The sequence below is a fragment of the Ustilago hordei genome (genome assembly GCF_900519145.1).
Source record: "Ustilago hordei strain Uho2 genome assembly, contig: UHO2_contig_11, whole genome shotgun sequence".
In the NCBI taxonomy this organism is placed as follows: Eukaryota; Fungi; Basidiomycota; class Ustilaginomycetes; order Ustilaginales; family Ustilaginaceae; genus Ustilago; species Ustilago hordei.
The window spans coordinates 631,075-646,562 of NW_024545272.1; the positions used below are offsets into that span (position 1 = coordinate 631,075).

The 15,488-nt window shown below is 51.3% G+C and overlaps 6 protein-coding genes across 6 annotated transcripts; 2 read left to right on the forward strand and 4 right to left on the reverse strand.

Annotated features, from left to right (window-relative positions):
* Nucleotides 1–390: 390 nt before the first annotated feature.
* On the forward strand, nt 391–1,432 carry UHO2_05030 (putative GTP-binding protein ypt1; the record flags this gene model as incomplete). Its single annotated transcript, XM_041557561.1, has 3 exons — nt 391–517; nt 614–678; nt 998–1,432. The coding sequence occupies 3 exons, from the start codon at nt 391–393 to the stop codon at nt 1,430–1,432; spliced, it is 627 nt and encodes a 208-aa protein (XP_041413495.1).
* Nucleotides 1,433–2,083: 651 nt separating this feature from the next.
* Nucleotides 2,084–3,181, forward strand: UHO2_05031 (uncharacterized protein; the record flags this gene model as incomplete). The annotated part of the gene is made up of 1 exon (XM_041557562.1): nt 2,084–3,181. One exon carries the CDS (start codon nt 2,084–2,086, stop codon nt 3,179–3,181), a length of 1,098 nt encoding a protein of 365 aa, XP_041413496.1.
* Nucleotides 3,182–3,354: 173 nt separating this feature from the next.
* UHO2_05032 (uncharacterized protein) lies at nt 3,355–4,692 on the reverse strand (the record flags this gene model as incomplete). Its single annotated transcript, XM_041557563.1, has 1 exon — nt 3,355–4,692. One exon carries the CDS (start codon nt 4,690–4,692, stop codon nt 3,355–3,357), a length of 1,338 nt encoding a protein of 445 aa, XP_041413497.1.
* Nucleotides 4,693–5,173: 481 nt separating this feature from the next.
* UHO2_05033 (uncharacterized protein) lies at nt 5,174–6,023 on the reverse strand (the record flags this gene model as incomplete). Its single annotated transcript, XM_041557564.1, has 4 exons — nt 5,174–5,296; nt 5,390–5,539; nt 5,661–5,733; nt 5,839–6,023. 4 exons carry the CDS (start codon nt 6,021–6,023, stop codon nt 5,174–5,176), a joined length of 531 nt encoding a protein of 176 aa, XP_041413498.1.
* Nucleotides 6,024–6,347: 324 nt separating this feature from the next.
* UHO2_05034 (putative 25 kD subunit of DNA-directed RNA polymerases I, II and III) lies at nt 6,348–7,297 on the reverse strand (the record flags this gene model as incomplete). The annotated part of the gene is made up of 2 exons (XM_041557565.1): nt 6,348–6,439; nt 6,679–7,297. The coding sequence occupies 2 exons, from the start codon at nt 7,295–7,297 to the stop codon at nt 6,348–6,350; spliced, it is 711 nt and encodes a 236-aa protein (XP_041413499.1).
* Nucleotides 7,298–8,300: 1,003 nt separating this feature from the next.
* Nucleotides 8,301–12,491, reverse strand: UHO2_05035 (KH domain protein; the record flags this gene model as incomplete). The annotated part of the gene is made up of 1 exon (XM_041557566.1): nt 8,301–12,491. One exon carries the CDS (start codon nt 12,489–12,491, stop codon nt 8,301–8,303), a length of 4,191 nt encoding a protein of 1,396 aa, XP_041413500.1.
* Nucleotides 12,492–15,488: the final 2,997 nt, after the last annotated feature.

A 15,488-nucleotide genomic window follows, 5' to 3' on the forward strand; every position in this document is an offset into this window, starting at 1 on the left:
GTTGGCAGTTGCGGATGCCCAGGGATCGCGGTCTTGCTTGCTGTTACTGCACTGCCGCCAAGTTGTGTGTGTGTGTGTGTGTGTGTGTGTGTGTGTGTGTGTGTGCGCGTGAATCTCTCTCTCGGGCTCAGCTCCCCGATCAACACTTTCCACACCTTCAGACTCCACTACCATCATCATCATCATCATCTTTTCACCTTCCTCGCAACCTACGCATTCAATCGACAATACCGCACACTTCGGGTCGCCTTTCGCTGCTGCAACCCGATACCCTCGTTCATTTCACCACACCAAACACCGGGATCACACCTCTGATTCTTGCCTAAACACACACACACACACCTACACACCTGGTCCTCGTCCTAGCTTCGCTTCGCTTCGTATCTCAACATGGCCGGTCTTTCTGCCGACTACGACTACCTCTTCAAGCTTTTGCTTATCGGTGACTCTGGTGTCGGAAAGTCATGTCTTCTCCTTCGATTCGCCGACGACACTTATACTGAGTCGTATATTTCCAGTGAGCATCTCCATCAGCACTTGATGCGCATCTTCCTGCAAGTCTTTGCTAACATTGTCATCATTTCATCATCTCTTATCTACCTTCTGCTTGCAGCCATCGGCGTTGACTTCAAGATCCGCACTATCGAGCTCGAGGGCAAGACTGTCAAGCTTCAGATCGTGAGTATACCTAATCACTCTTACCGCAAAGTAGTCTCGTGGTCACGAAAGAGTTTGTTATCCATTCAGCACAGGTGGAAGGGGGAGCAACAGGATACGCACTCTGGAAGCAGGAAAGCAGTCCGCTCGCACGTTCAAAGTTGGAACCGCAAGAGTCAATACGCCCGACTCGCTTGTCAGGAACATGGTGCAATCGCCAAGTGACAGGCAAGACAGGACATAGTCACTTGCAACAGCGACGGTAGGCTAGATGTGGATCGGATGTACTGACCCGGAACCTCGCTTGATCCTCTTCGATACAACCTTGCCACTTGAACAGTGGGACACTGCCGGACAGGAACGTTTCCGAACCATCACCTCGTCATACTACCGCGGTGCACACGGTATCATTGTCGTCTACGACGTCACCGACAACGACACATTCAGCAACGTCAAGCAGTGGCTCCAAGAAATTGACCGATACGCTTGCGAAGGAGTCAACAAGTTGCTTGTCGGTAACAAATCCGATTTGACCAACAAAAAGGTCGTCGAATACGCCACCGCAAAGGAGTTTGCCGATCAGCTTCAGATTCCTTTCCTCGAAACTTCCGCCAAGTCGGCAACCAACGTCGAACAGGCTTTCTTGACCATGGCAAAGCAGATCAAGGATCGTATGGGTTCCAGCACGGTTAACAACCAAGCTGGTGGCAAGAGTACCTTGAAGGTTGGTGCAGGACAGAATGTGTCTCAGCAGTCTAACGGTGGGTGCTGTTGAAAGGAGGGGGGGAAGGGGCGTGCACAAGTGCCAAGTTGATGCGATTCTTTACCTACACTGAGTAAGTCGGTTGGTCATCAGCATCGGTTGGTCATCAGCATCGGTTTCTGGCTGATTGAGCTTTGAGGAAAGAAGGGCCCTTTTGACGCAATGTTACGATACTTGTACAGATCACTCTTCAGCCTGGACACACGATTGTGCGTGTTCTGCTGTGATGGGGCATCTTGATGCTCTGAAAGGAGCCATGTCGAGCCTTGCGAGAGTCTGACAGAGACAGCATCATAGCAAGTCAAGCAGTGACTGTGAGAGCGAATGCAATTTGCGCGACAGCAAAGTGTCGGTCTGCAAGCAAGCGTGTTCTCGTAACGCGCCCTTCAACTTTTATTCCAAGGTAAGCAGAGCGCGGTCTCAGAAGAGCGACACTCTCCACATCACACGCGCTGAGTTTTGCAGTTGGGACGCTTTCAGAATCCTAATCCAAACCCTTTTCTGCCACTACCATCTCTCGCATCATAGCCCTTCTCAACTACTACCAGCATCGACAGTCTGTCAGAACACCCATATCCAGGCGATACTTCATCTTTGCCTCGAGCCTCCCGATCCTGATCTCCTCAACTGCATATCCACCCCCTACGCAAGGCCTTTGCAATAATGCCGCGCATCACCCAAACCCAAGAGGTCAACTCCCAACCAGGACCTTCCTCCTCCAATGCCGCCACAAACCGTCCCTCCACCGACGCTTTCGTCTACAACCCACGACAAACAGACTCCGACAGACGAAAAGTTCGTTCCGACTACCGTCAACTCATAGCCCAAGCGGAAGAATCGAAACGCGATTCTTCCCTAAAACCTGCCGACCTTCTTTCCCTCATTCGTAAAGCAGATGAATTGCACGAAAGGGTAGTAGCTCCAAGTGAGAGTATTTTGGATACGAAGACACTCAGTTCCATGTCGGAAATGGGAGCTAGGATGGCCAAGAAGATCAAGTTGAACCAGGATGCGTTTGATACTCAAGAATTTATCACCCGTCTAGCAAGGTTTCTTGGCGGAGAAGCAGCTCCGCTGAGAGGACCCGTGGCGAGAGACGACAGTGACGACGAACAACAGGCTCAAGTGGACCGATGGGAATGGCAAAAACTAAGTCAACTATCATCATCCCTCTCCCGTCGAGCCATAACCATCGACTTCCTTCTCGGACCGCTCAAGATCCAAACCAAGCAGCGACGAGTGATCCAACGACGCCAAGAAGAAGCCCCCACCGAACGAACCGCGCCTCGCGCACTCCAACAGCAAGACCTTCAAAACACAGCAGGCAGAGAAAGCACCCATCAAATCCTCCAGGTAGCCAAACTCCTCACACAACAAGGCCCCCACGGCATCTGTCTGTTCAAGTTTGCAGTCGATCCAGAGAGTTTTGTCAATACCGTGGAGAACTTTTTTCATGTTAGTTTTTTGATTAAAGAGAATAAGGCTAGATTGAGGACGGATGCAGAAGGGAATGCGGTGTTGAGTATTGCGCAGCCTCCGGTGGCGGAAGGGGAGGAAGGGGGGCAGGAAGGCGAGGAGGAAGGCGAGGAGGAAGGCGAGGGAAGAAGTAAGCAGTTTATAATGGAGATTGATTATCAGACTTATTTGGAGACTATTGAACTTTATCGGATCAGGGAGAGTGTTATTCCGACCAGAGCGAACAGGGTGGATGGTCTGGGGGGGAGAGAGGCTTTGCACAGGGCTAGGGGGTCGCAGGGATGATAGCACCAGACGATGTTCTTGTGCTCAGCGTGACAGCCTTTGATAGCAATTCATCTCACAGTTTCGCACACAGAGGCAATGTCAAGGCGATGCGACGGCTTTCTCATCAATGAGTGTGTGCAATGCCAAGCGAAACACTTACGCATTGCCTTGGATTCTGCGGTACAGAAAGTCTAGAGCCAATGAAAGCCAAGATCTCGTAACGCATTCTTGTCCCACATCTTGACGAATTCCCCGACCACCTCCAAACCCCTTTCTCTTCTCCTCTCATCCTTTCCCCCTCCTTGCTCTTGTGCTTCTTGTGGAATCAACGCACTTGGTTTCCCAGACTGCCAATTCGGAACCTCGACGATCCGTAATTGCGGTATCAACCGATGCAAAGTTGGCCAAGTTTCTCCGAGGTGGCTGTTGAAAGTGGTATAGTTCTTCAGAATGTTTGACAGCAGCACTGTTGGTGATGCAGCAGCGATGGCGGTGGAGGAGGGGGGGTAGTTTAGAGAGAGGATATGTTCGTATAGCTCTCTATCGCAGTGAGGCATATAAACAAGGGTTGGCGTTCGGATTCTGGTGTAGTGCCAATCGATTGTCTCTTCCTCCACCGCTGTGCCTTGATTGACAGTCTTTTCTGCCTGTGAGGGGATGGAGGAGGCTGAGGCGTTTGTTGCTGGTGTTACACTCGGATTCGATGTGGTAGGGTCCGATCTCGAATCCGATGGTGGTGTAGAGTAGGGTGCAAGTGCTCGAACGCCGTACCTAGCCAGCAATTTGATATCGGCAGAGGTAAAGACTGGGTCGTATGCTACACAATCCACTACTGCCCCCTTTTCACCATGCAGCCTTTCCCGCCTTTCCCCGTTCAACACCGCGGCTCCATTGGATGTCTGAGTTTGCTTCCTCTCCCCCTTCACTGATGCCTTGTTGTCCGGGTCCGAGGTCAAAGTTACGGCTTCAGTATCTCCATCTCTCTCAGAAGACGGGAGAAGAGAGATGTAGGTTCGAACCACAACCAGTAACGCCAACTGAACTTGTGCGCTCCGTGAACTTGTCGGAGAACCCAATCCCAAACACACAATCTTCTTCGGCACCTCAGCTTTTCCTTCCGCCTTATGGTCAGACCAGACAGAGGCGAAAGTCGAAGCTAATAGCTGAGCATAACTCCTCCTCCCTTGCCTATCTGCATCACTGCGCTCCTCTGAGAGAGCAGAAGAAAGATAAGCAACAAATACATCTATCACCTCAAAAGCCCTCTTTATCGTCCTCTCCTCCTGCTCAACGTCATTGACTCTGTGAGATGCACAAGCGGCGGTGCGATTTCGTCGAGCAGACCTTTGGGGATGACGAGAGTAGCTAAACCCACTACTAGAGCAAGTGGTTGAGATGGATCCGTTGCTTGATGAGCAGCTTCTTGAACCGCAAGCGGCTGGGTTTGCGGGTTGTGTTGGGCGAAATTGGCGTCGTTTTGGTTTGACTAGGACGAATGGCGCCTCTTCTTCCTCCGCCCGGTCGGACATCGTGTGCTGGTGCTACGGTCGGATGATTGTGCAGCTGCAGCTTTGGAAAGGGGGAAAGGAGCGATCAAGCCAACCGGAGGGTGGAGATGTAGGTGTTGAGAAGAAAGAAAGAAGAAAAGTGCCAAGAAAGTGGATTCGCTTTCAGGGTCCTATTCAACCATCACTTCCAGGACAGTTGGCGGAATTCGCCGGCCTGCTCTCACTACAGTCGCTTCTGAGTCTTTCGTGTATACTGCTTCACCTCTTTCCTTCGAGAGAAGCGAACAACATTCATTCACAGTTGCACACCATCAGCTCAAGCGTCAAGCTCACAAAAACCACACCTGCGTCAAGGGTGAGAGAGAATCCTTAGAGAAGTGGGGTATATTTGTGCTACAGATTTGTGCCACAGTAGCTTCAACAGTAGTACTTCCTGTCGTCGATGTGACCTTCTCTCAACCTCTCCTCAGCTCTCGAATAGGCAGCAAGGAAGAAGGGTCACTTAAAAGTACTCAATCTCAACAAACTGCCATCCACAAGCTTTCGGATTTTTCATCCTTAACCCTACCTTTTCCAACTGCTCCTTGTTCGTCTTTCCTATCCATTCTTCTAGCTCTTTCATTTCCTAACCCGTCCGGTCCCATTACCAGAATTTATGCTGAGTCAGTTTACTATCCTCTTCCACCACAGCAGAGAAGGAGCAGTGGCTGGCACTTACACGTTGGTAATGAGTCCCAAAGACCAAGCTGGTGAGGTAGAAACTCAGGATGGCGGCCGAATTATCGATCCAAGTTTTTGTTGGGTTATGAGCTGAGATGAGTGCTGAGTTTAGGTCGTTGATGATTTCGCCGAATGCTGTTGGGCTTATCTGGATCGAGGGATAGCGAGACGCAGCAGAGAGAAGCCAAGGGAGAAATCCGTATCAGTTCCATCTCTTCCCTTGTCTTAGCATAAAAGGCCGGGTAGGGGGGTTGTTGTTGAAAACTTACTCTACCCTCCAACTCAAGCGGAAAACTAGAATGAAACTGTGGCAACTCTCCTGCGCTATAATCTCTTTCCACCCTGTCCCCACCACCAAGCCCATGCATATACACAGCAGTTCAAATATCAGTAAAGATTGCCCTGCAAAGATTGAGAAAAGCGAGGCGGAGTGGGGGGTGTACGCACCGTACGATCTCTTTCGGCAAATGTATTGTTGGAGTTCCCGTCACAGGTTCTCCAAATGCTGAAGTTGATGTTGGTGGGCCAAAGTAGTATGATGATGTTGGTGGAGCGTAGAATGCGTCAGAATCTTTTGGTGGAGAGATTGGGGTTGGAGTGGTGGTCGTTGTTGGTTTCTCGACGTCGACCATTTTTGCTTGCAGAGAAAAGGGTTGTCTTGGTGCGAAAGAGGGACTTGAGCGGTAGAGATGACTTGCGGGAAATAGCGTCGGAGCTACGAAGAAGGGTCTTGCTGTGTTGAACTGGTGATGATGCGATGGCAGTGGTCCAAGGTTGACAAGAAGCAGCGCAGAGAAAGCAAGGCAGAAAGGTCGTGCACAAGACAACAAATTAGAGCTCAATCAACACACTTCACAGGCGCGTGAAAGAGAAGACGCAACGCCAGGTTCGCGCTTTCTTCTCAACTCCAACCAGCGCTCTTGTCGACCATCAGGGGATTGTACGAATGGCTCAACTCATAGACACTTGGCGCTACCAGGCATGGTCAAGACGGCGTGATTCACACAACCAACAGCATTCAAAAAGTCATGGAAACGGGAAACGGGACCTGGGTAGTATTACAAGTAGAAAGTAGACGACAGAGAAAAGGATTGGACGAGAAGAAAGTGTTCCACATTCGACAGCAAAGAGTAAGTTTGCAGACTCTGTCTAGGCTCTAGTACGTGGCGCAAAGAGGCGCTTGTCGAGGCATTGACGCTCCCAAACGACTTACTGAGCTGTCGTTTCGTACCTAATTGATGCCGCAATGCGAAAAGCCAACCTCGGCCTCTGATCGTCTTTACATACAAATCCTATAAGAGCAGTACCTGCCAGACGTCTCTGACGATCTAATAATCTTCACAACCTGTCCTCTCTGCAAACCAAAGTACCTCGCCACGGGATCAGCCTGTTGAATTCTCGGCAACTGAGTTTCCTTCAACCTATACCTTGCCAGCAACTCCTTCTTCTCCTGTGGATACAATGGTTCATGTTTTGGTACCAAATGATGATGGGTAATATTGACCAACAAGAATGCCTCCTCAAAGTCCTCCAAGTGGAACGTCCCCCTCATTGCATCAATAACCTTTCTTGCCGCCGAGGTCATTTTTTCAGGCCAAATGATGATTCCTCTTTGAATATCGCGTTCTTCCATGATCGAGATGAATTGACGCATTGTCTTGACTCCAACATTGCGTTCCATGGAATAAAAGACAAAGAGGCGCTGGTTTTCGTGCTCGGAATGCTCGGTGAAGAAGTTGAGTTTTGTGCGGTCGACAGAGCCACCAGTGGGGGCATATTCCGATTTAAAGGTTTCGAGATCAATGTTGATTTCGTCATCAGCAACTTGATATCCGCGGTCTCGGACTAGTTCGTGGATCGTACGGTTAACGCGCCACAGACGGACTGTTTCTCGGTCGTCTTCCATTTTGATTGGAGGAGACTTGTGCTGGGTGCTGAGGTGTGGGACGAGGCGAGGTGGGTGTTGGGTTGCTCTAAAGCGCTTGTGTCCAAGTGTAACTCGGACAGCTGGCAGAGGTATGAAGCGCGCTAAGCGTCAGGCAATGCGACCAGCGATCTCTCGAAGAGTGCGCGAAGGAGTTGCAGTCGAGTTGGAGACTGTTCTAGTCAATGCTGCTGGAAGTGTTTTTTCTTTCTTTTTTTTTGGTGGATGCAAATGAACGATTGAACAGTACCGCTCAGATTGTCGTAGGAGTGGAAGAATCTGCTAGAACAACATGGGCAATGCAGAGAAGAGCGAGTGAGATGGTGGAGGTTAGAAGCGTTGGATGCTGCGCCAAATGAGCCTCAACATGCGGTGGAATGGAAATTTTCTGGGACTTCTTGCCAATCCGCGACCCTGCCTCAAAACTTTTCGGAGCCGACCTCTAACCACATTTTTTTTTTTTTTTTTTTTTTTAGTCAAAACCAAGACACGGTCTAACAACCTGACACTTTTGCACACTCACATCGACCTCCCTCTTGCATACCTTCACAATCACAATCAGGCCCAAGCATATCAAAGTTCCGATAAGAATATGCCAATAGATTAATTCGAACCCGTCACATAAGATCAAAAGAAGCTTTGTGTATTTGTTACAATTGAAGTTGATGCTAGGGGAACGCAAGGGCCTTAAACCCCATCCCTCCTTGACGTCGAGATGGGGGTTAAAAAACGCAGCAAAATGCAAAAGGTGCTCGACCAAAAGGGGTAAAAATTTGGTTGGGGTGATAGCTTCGGAAGAGCGGGTAGTCTTTGTGTTATGAGAATGTGTATGAGATGCGAGACCTAGGTATGAATGTTTGTTGTGGGTTGTATCGTGTCAGTTCGGGATGGAGGGTCATATACAAGTGTTCCGGGAGACGGTGACAAAGGAGACAATGTCAAGAATCAGAAGAGTAAAGAAAAGAAGAGAGTAAAGAAGAGAGGTTTAGGCGCGATCAAAAGCAAGCTGTGCAAGCACACGGCTCACTTCATCCATTGTGGTTGGATCTGGGTTCTGGCCGTTGCGACCGGGTGGAAGACGAGAGATGCTGGCTGAGGAAGCGTGCAGATGCTGGTGTCCAAACGGCGCCCCGCCTCCTGACTGTTGCTGTTGCTGAGGCTGCTGTTGCCCAGGTGTGGGTGGATGGTAGAGATGGTGAGGTACACCAGCGTTGAAGCTCGATTGCGAACCTCCCATACCAGGGAAGTGGTTGGATGATATGCCAGGCGCGCCGGTACCGATTGGTCCCAGTCCATACGGCGTCGAGGGCCCAACACTGAGACTGCCGCTAGCATGCTGCGAAGCTTGTTGAGCAGCCATAGCACCAATGTCGAGGCTCTGAGCGCGGTGTGCAAACGATCTCGGCTTGCGAAGTGCTTTGACACGGTCGTCCATCGACATTCCCTCCAAACCACGATTCATGTGAAGCTCGTCCGACAGACATGGACCAGCCTGCTGATGATGCAGTGGCTGCGATGGGAACTGAATGCCACCGCTAGCAGCAGGCACGTTCGCACCAATCGCACCGGGTCCTGCAGGACTTGGCATACCGGCACCCGGCGTGCCAACAGCAGGAGGTGGCAACCCGATCAAACTCGGAGTGATGCTGCTCGTAGTGCTCGTGGTGAACGCCCGCGTAGGAGCACCCCAAACGTCGCTGCCAAAACCACGTCCGTTGCCGTACGGCGAAGCATACAAAGAAGAGGTGATCATGGGCGAGTTGGCGGCCGTAGCAGCACCTGCACCGTTGCTCGAAGGGAAACCAGGTCCGCCGTGAAGGTGCTGTGCGGGGGAGTCGAACAAAGCTTTTATGTCTGGGGTCGAAGCAGCTGCTCGCAAGCGACGTTCGTTGACACGTGCTTGCTCAGCAGCAGCAGCAGTGTGGAACGACTCGTTCGACTCGGCAGCCGCTGCAGTCGAGATAAGCTTGTTAGCAAAATGAGGGAACGCCGATGCAAACGAATCCGAACGAGTCCTCGAAGGAGCAGCATAAATGTTGGCGTTGCGGTTGATCAAGAAGTCCTCGATGGCGTCCTTGGCCGTTGGCAAGAAGTCGGTGTTGCTTCTGTAGAGTCTCAACTTGAAGACCGCTTCACCTCCAGGCCTTCGTTGTTCAATCACGGGCGACACAGCAATGCTGAGATCGCGCTTCAGCTGCTCGGTCAACGCGGAAAACTCGGCAGATTGGATCGCTTGAGCCAACTCGGTCGAGTTAGGCGCTCTAAACTCGGCCTCAAAGGGCACATGATCCAGCAACATCTGTGCAGCAATATGAATCTGCGATTCAGGCCCGAAAATGGTGACCAGATCCGAAGCCGACTCGCGCGCAGGGAAACGCACGCTCGAACTCGTCTTGCTCTCGATGTCGTGAATGAAGATGGCCTTCTCGCCGAGCAAGGTGCGGTGGTATCGTCGCGAGATGGTGGCCGTCTCGCTGATGTAGTCCTTGTCCTTGGGATTGACCAGCTCCATGACCGAGAGCTTGAGGTTCTCGAGATTGGCAGCGTTCTTGGCTGGCGTCCTTGCAATGACGTTGTCCTCGTTATCTAAATAGCCTCCCAATGCGGCGAACTCTTCAGCATTGCTAAACTTGACGTAGACACCAAACTTCTTCATGATGCGCTGAATGTTCTTACCTCCCACACCGATGATGCGCTTGTGGTACGCCTCGGGCACGTGGAACGACATCTCTGCCGGCAGCTCCTCTTGCAAGAGCCCGAGACCTTGCAACACTCCGTTGCGATCGTTGCCGGAAACATCGATCAAGAAGTTGTAGTCGTTGAAGGTCTCGAACTTGATGCGAACGCCGCACTGCTTCATGACCTTGTTCACCTTGCCATTCTTCTTACCAGAGATGAACTCGCGATGCTCGTTCGCCAGCTCGATCTGGAAGCGCACTTCAAAGTTGAAGTTCTTGATCAGATCCAGATCGAGCAACGCCGACACCGCAGTGCGGACCTCACTCTCGAGACCATGAATCTCGAAGCAGTTGCTCTTGAAGACAACCTCGGCACCGGAAGCATTGCTAACGTGCTTGAGGACAGGCGCAACCTGAGTCGGGTTGAGGTTGGCCTGCGAGGGCATATAGACGTCAAAGCCGACGGGCAAGAGCCAGAGCGAAGCGACGTAGAACTGGCACGCGAGTTGCATGATCGATCGAATGGTGCGCTCGATGTTGACGCGATGGTCACCAAACACCGAGATCAAGCTTGCCTGGCTGCCAAGCAGAGGGAACGCAACAAAGGTGCCGTTGTCGATCATAATCGATCGCAGTTCCTCGAGACGCTCGGTAAGCATCCAATCGAGCTTGCGTGGCAAGATGGCTGCATCCCTAGAGATGATACCCTTGCTCTTGTGCATGGAAACCTGGAAGAGCATGTCGCGAGCACGCTGGACGCCAAAGAACTCGCCGGTGATGTGGATCTGGTTCTGGTGAGCTGCGACACCTGCACCTCGGCTTGCAACGCTCGAACCAAAAGTACCGAGGAAAGAGCTGGGCAGATAGATGTTGGTGCCAGTCTCTTCCTCGATCTTCTGAACAACGCATCGTTTGCGACCGCCAATAATGTTGTGAAGCTTGTAGTCGATCTCGCAAAGCTCAGATCGCAGACCAGTGATCTCGTCAAAGATGACGAGCACCTTGACTCGGGCGAGCTCTACGCTCTCAAAGGGACCGGAAACGAGCACTTCCACGATGCGCTCCGTCTCGAGCCCGTAGCCGAGATCAGCACCACGAACCTCACTGCTCTTGAGAGTGATGGTGGCGCCGGTTGCAGTCTGCACCTCGTCAAGCTTGCGACAAACATCAGGCTTGACGGTCTCCTTGCCCGGAGGCGACGTGCCAGGAGCCACGTCAAAGACGTCGGCACGGGGCACTTTGATGGAAGAAGTCGACTTGAACGGGTTCTCACGCAAGATGGTTCCTCGAGCGTTCATGACCTGTTGGTAGCCACCGCTGAGGTGGAAGTTGTACTGCGGTGGCTTGCTGACACCGCTGAGGCTGGCTCGTGGTGCGCCGATGGTGCTCGGGTTGGGCGATCGAAGGGGATGCGCGGAAGAAAGGCCGACCTCTTGAGCGATGTGACTACCAGACTGTGGGTTGAGCGAGGAAAGCGAGATCGAGCTGCCGTTAAGACCGGGGAAGCCCGAGCCAAGTGCTTCGCTGCCACTGCGTCCTGAAAAGAACGCTGACGAGTGCGAGTCGGGAGTGCCGATGGGCTGAGGGTGGTATTGCTGGTAATTGCCACTCGAGTTGTTAGGGTTAGGGAAGGGAAGCTGGTCCAAGCTTTGCAAGGATGAGAAGGAGCTCTGACGAGGGAAAGGATGCGAGAGCGGTGTGGGTGGCATGCGAGACTCGTCTGGCTGCGGCACAGGAGCGAATGAAACAAGGCATTGATGGTTGGCCATGACATCCGAGCTGAGTTTGTGAATGGCCTCTTGAAGATCCTTGCTGCTCTGCGACTGTGTCATGCCACGTTCTTGCTGGTTAGCGGCCGAGATGGAGTTGGATGCGGAATGCGTTGCGCTTGAAGGGTTGCCACCGATGGCGCTACTGGGCGCGGTGCTGTCAGCAGTGAACGAGGCTGCTGAGGAGGAAATGTCAAAGCTGGAACGAGTGCCCACGGTGGATCTGCTATCTCGATGCTGACTGCTGGCGAGGGGGTCATCCAAGTTGGCAAGCTTCGATGGACGTAGATTGCCTCTTTCACCGATGGGAGCGAGCGGCGCAGAAGGATCAATGTCGTTGCTGGGGCGAGACTGTGTGTTGCTCGCAGATGCTGCGGCAGCGGTGTCGGCGTCGGCCTTTTCGGCACCGACCGCTTCGACGATTCTGTCGTTGGTGCGCTTGCCGCCAAAGGCGCTGGGCATGAAAGCCTTGACGCTAGGAGGGAAGCGCGAGCGCATGGATGTGAATCGACCTGGAAGCGAAGAGGCAGGAGGCTCAGGAGCAGCTGATGCGGCTGGAGCTGCGGGCCGCGCACCAACATTGGAGCTGGACCTCAAAGCATGGATGCCAGCGCCAAAGCCTGTGGAGGAGGAGCGAGTAGCATTGTCGTTGGCAGTGGCAGGGTCGGAGACGAAGCTGCCTGAACCGATGGAGCGAGGAAGGGCGAAGGAAGTCGAGTAAAGATCCATCTTGGCGAGTTGAGGACGGTATGTGAAGACCTGGGCCGCTTCGATGGCGGAAGCCGAGCTGCAAGGGAAGCAAGAAGGCCCTGACGGATGTCGAGCTCGAGTGGTTGCAAACGAGAGCCGAAAAAGGCTAGATAGACGACGGAAGAGGAGAAGAACAGATGAGATGTGCAAGTCTGATCTGAAGTGGAGGTGTCCTGCCGATATGGTCGATCGTGAGTAGGGGGGTATACGAGGGGAAAGTTGCAACTCGAGGTATCTTTTTGAATGGGGAATACAGATGTCGATGCAAATCAAGGGCGATTGGTCGGAAGCATGGAAAGCTGTGTCTGGCGAAATTGCGGTCGGTTGCGTTGGGCTAGACGCTGTACTGGGTAGCGAGGGTCGAGATGTCGTGTAAGGAAGGCCTCAGTAGAACTTGTCTTCGGTCGAACAGTATCCTCAGCTTCGAAAAAGTGGAAGCTTCTGGCTACTGTGTTGTTCGAGGACGGCGAAAGCGGGTGAGATAAAGGCGAAAGGGATTGAAGATGGAGGGAAGGAGGCAGGACTCGAAAAAGGTGACTGAACCTATGCGAAGCAACCTAGCTAATTGTTCGAGACCAGTTCAAACAATGCCGAATGCCGAATGCACAAGCTTATCCAGCGGAACAGGAATCAACTACGGCCTGATTGGAGACGAAGAGGTAGTATAGATAGATGCGGGAGGAAAGCCAGAGCAGAAACGAGATGAGAAGGAGCGAAGGGAGAGGGCAGGAAGGAAAGGATAGGATGCAGAGCGTCGACGACGACAAGGAAAGGGATATGCACAGGTATGGTCGATGCTATCAGCCTGGACCAGAGACGGTATCAAGCTGAGATATCGAAGAGGTATTGAGGTGGTGTTGGTAAGGAGCAAGCGTTGGAGAGGTGGAGCAGCGAGAAGCAAATTCAGGAGCGCAGTGTTGCGGTGATCGGAGGGTGAAAAAGGGCAGACCAAGAAGAGTAGCCCAAAAAAAAAAAAAAAAAAAAAAAAAAAAAAAAAAAAAAAAAAAAGAAAAAAAAAGTCGAAATTGCTGGCTGTGGTTCTTGTGGAGCGTGAGCGGATTTTTCTTTCCTTTTCTCCTCTCTTTCTGATACTGTGACTTCAGACACGGTGTCCTTGACCTCATTGGCCAAAGCTCGAAACGGCTGGGAAAAAAAAAAAAAAAAAAAAAAAAAAAAAAAAAAAAAAAAAAAAAAAAAAAAAAGCAACCCTGGCGCCAACAGAGAAGTATACCTAAGCTCAGAGAGAGAGAGAGAGAGAGAGAGAGAGAGAGACGTGTTAAATTTAGAGTTTGCTGCAAGTGAGAGAGCTCGCAAGTTCACACGGTCGTCGCATTACACTCTGGACTTAGAGTTGGCTTGAGCACAAGCCGTTTTCGCTGCTTGGTGGCCAACTGGCTGCCTCGTAAGGCTGTGCAAGGCAAGATTCTAGACCCTTGCTTTCATCGGGCCATCCGGAGGCTGAGTAGTATAGGGTCGGTGCATGAAAGGAACTTGCTGTCATAGTCCCTTGACCTCCCCTTCGGCGTTTCCGATGAGAAGCAGCAGTTAACGCACTTGCTTCACATCTCATTTTCCATTTCCCCCTTTGCAAGCCAGTCAGAAGGCAGTGTAAGAGGGTGACCAAGCACCTCCTGCGATGCCTGCGATACTCTCTCTTCACATCACGGCAGAGTGCACCATCTTCTTCAACACTGATCTCACACACGATGCCTGGTCCACAACCTCGAAAAGGATTCTTGCACAGCGCCAGTTATCGATGCAGGGGATAGGAGACTAGGACGCGTAAGGGCAAGTGCCCTCTGTCCCATAACTGAGAGTTGAAGAAACTACGACATTTCCGGAGAGCCGCATGTCAGATCGGAGCATTGAATGCTGGAAGGCCAGGGTGACCCAAAATGCAAGTAAAGACAAGGTGGATGCAAAGCATGAGATAGCACATGCAGCTTACACATGAGGCCTGACACCAGGACACACAGCAGGTATGTGGGTATGACATCTAGTTATGAAGTGTTGACATGACAACAATCATGAAGGCAACCCACATATGGTGGTACAAGGTGTGACTCAAGGAGTAAACATGTCATCTGTTAAGGTATATATACATTATGTTTAGTAGCATCCTGCACCTCAAAAAATTTAAGCCTTTTTACTTAGATCACCTGACTGTGAGAGTGCCTGCTTGTGGCCTCTGAATTGGCACATCTAAATTCAACTGGCTCCCAATGTGGGGCTCGAACCCACAACATTCAGACCATGGCAGGGGAAGGAGATCACCAAGCCAGTGAAGCGACTAAGAGGACAAAAGGAGGAAGAAAGGGAAAGGCAGCCCAACAAGTACAGATCAATGACAAGGCCACTGACAGCAACAAGACTGAGACCAATGAAGTCGAAGAAGGGTCAGACTCCAACAATGACAATGAGTGGTATGACTACCATACCTTAGCCAAGATCATGGAGGCAGTTCCCAAACTCACATTGCAAAACTATTATAGTTGGAGCACCCTTATCAAAGCCACCCTTAGAGTTGTCCCTCATGCCATATGACACTTGGAAGGCATGTATGACAGTAATCATGCAAAATGGAATAGAACCTTTGTTGATGCTCTGGCAGGTGTCCTACATAGCACCTTAGATACCAAAGGAGAGCATAACATCCTCTATTTACTGCTCAACATTAGCAAGACATACTTGACCTTCCACCAAACCTGGAAGAAGATTGAAAAGGGTCTGACCAGTGAAGCCACTAGGACCTCACAATGAATCACACTCCTTGCCCAACTCAATGAAGTCAAGATGTTTAATGCTGACACACAAAAGCTAATCCAAGAGATTAGAGTCATGCAGATGGAGACAAGCCTCCTGGGAGCACCTTTTGGTGATGATGCCATATATGCAGCACTCCAAAGGTGCACAATCCAACATCCCATTTACAAGGAGATGGTTGCCACCATTCACCAGGTCAGTTTCAATGCTCTC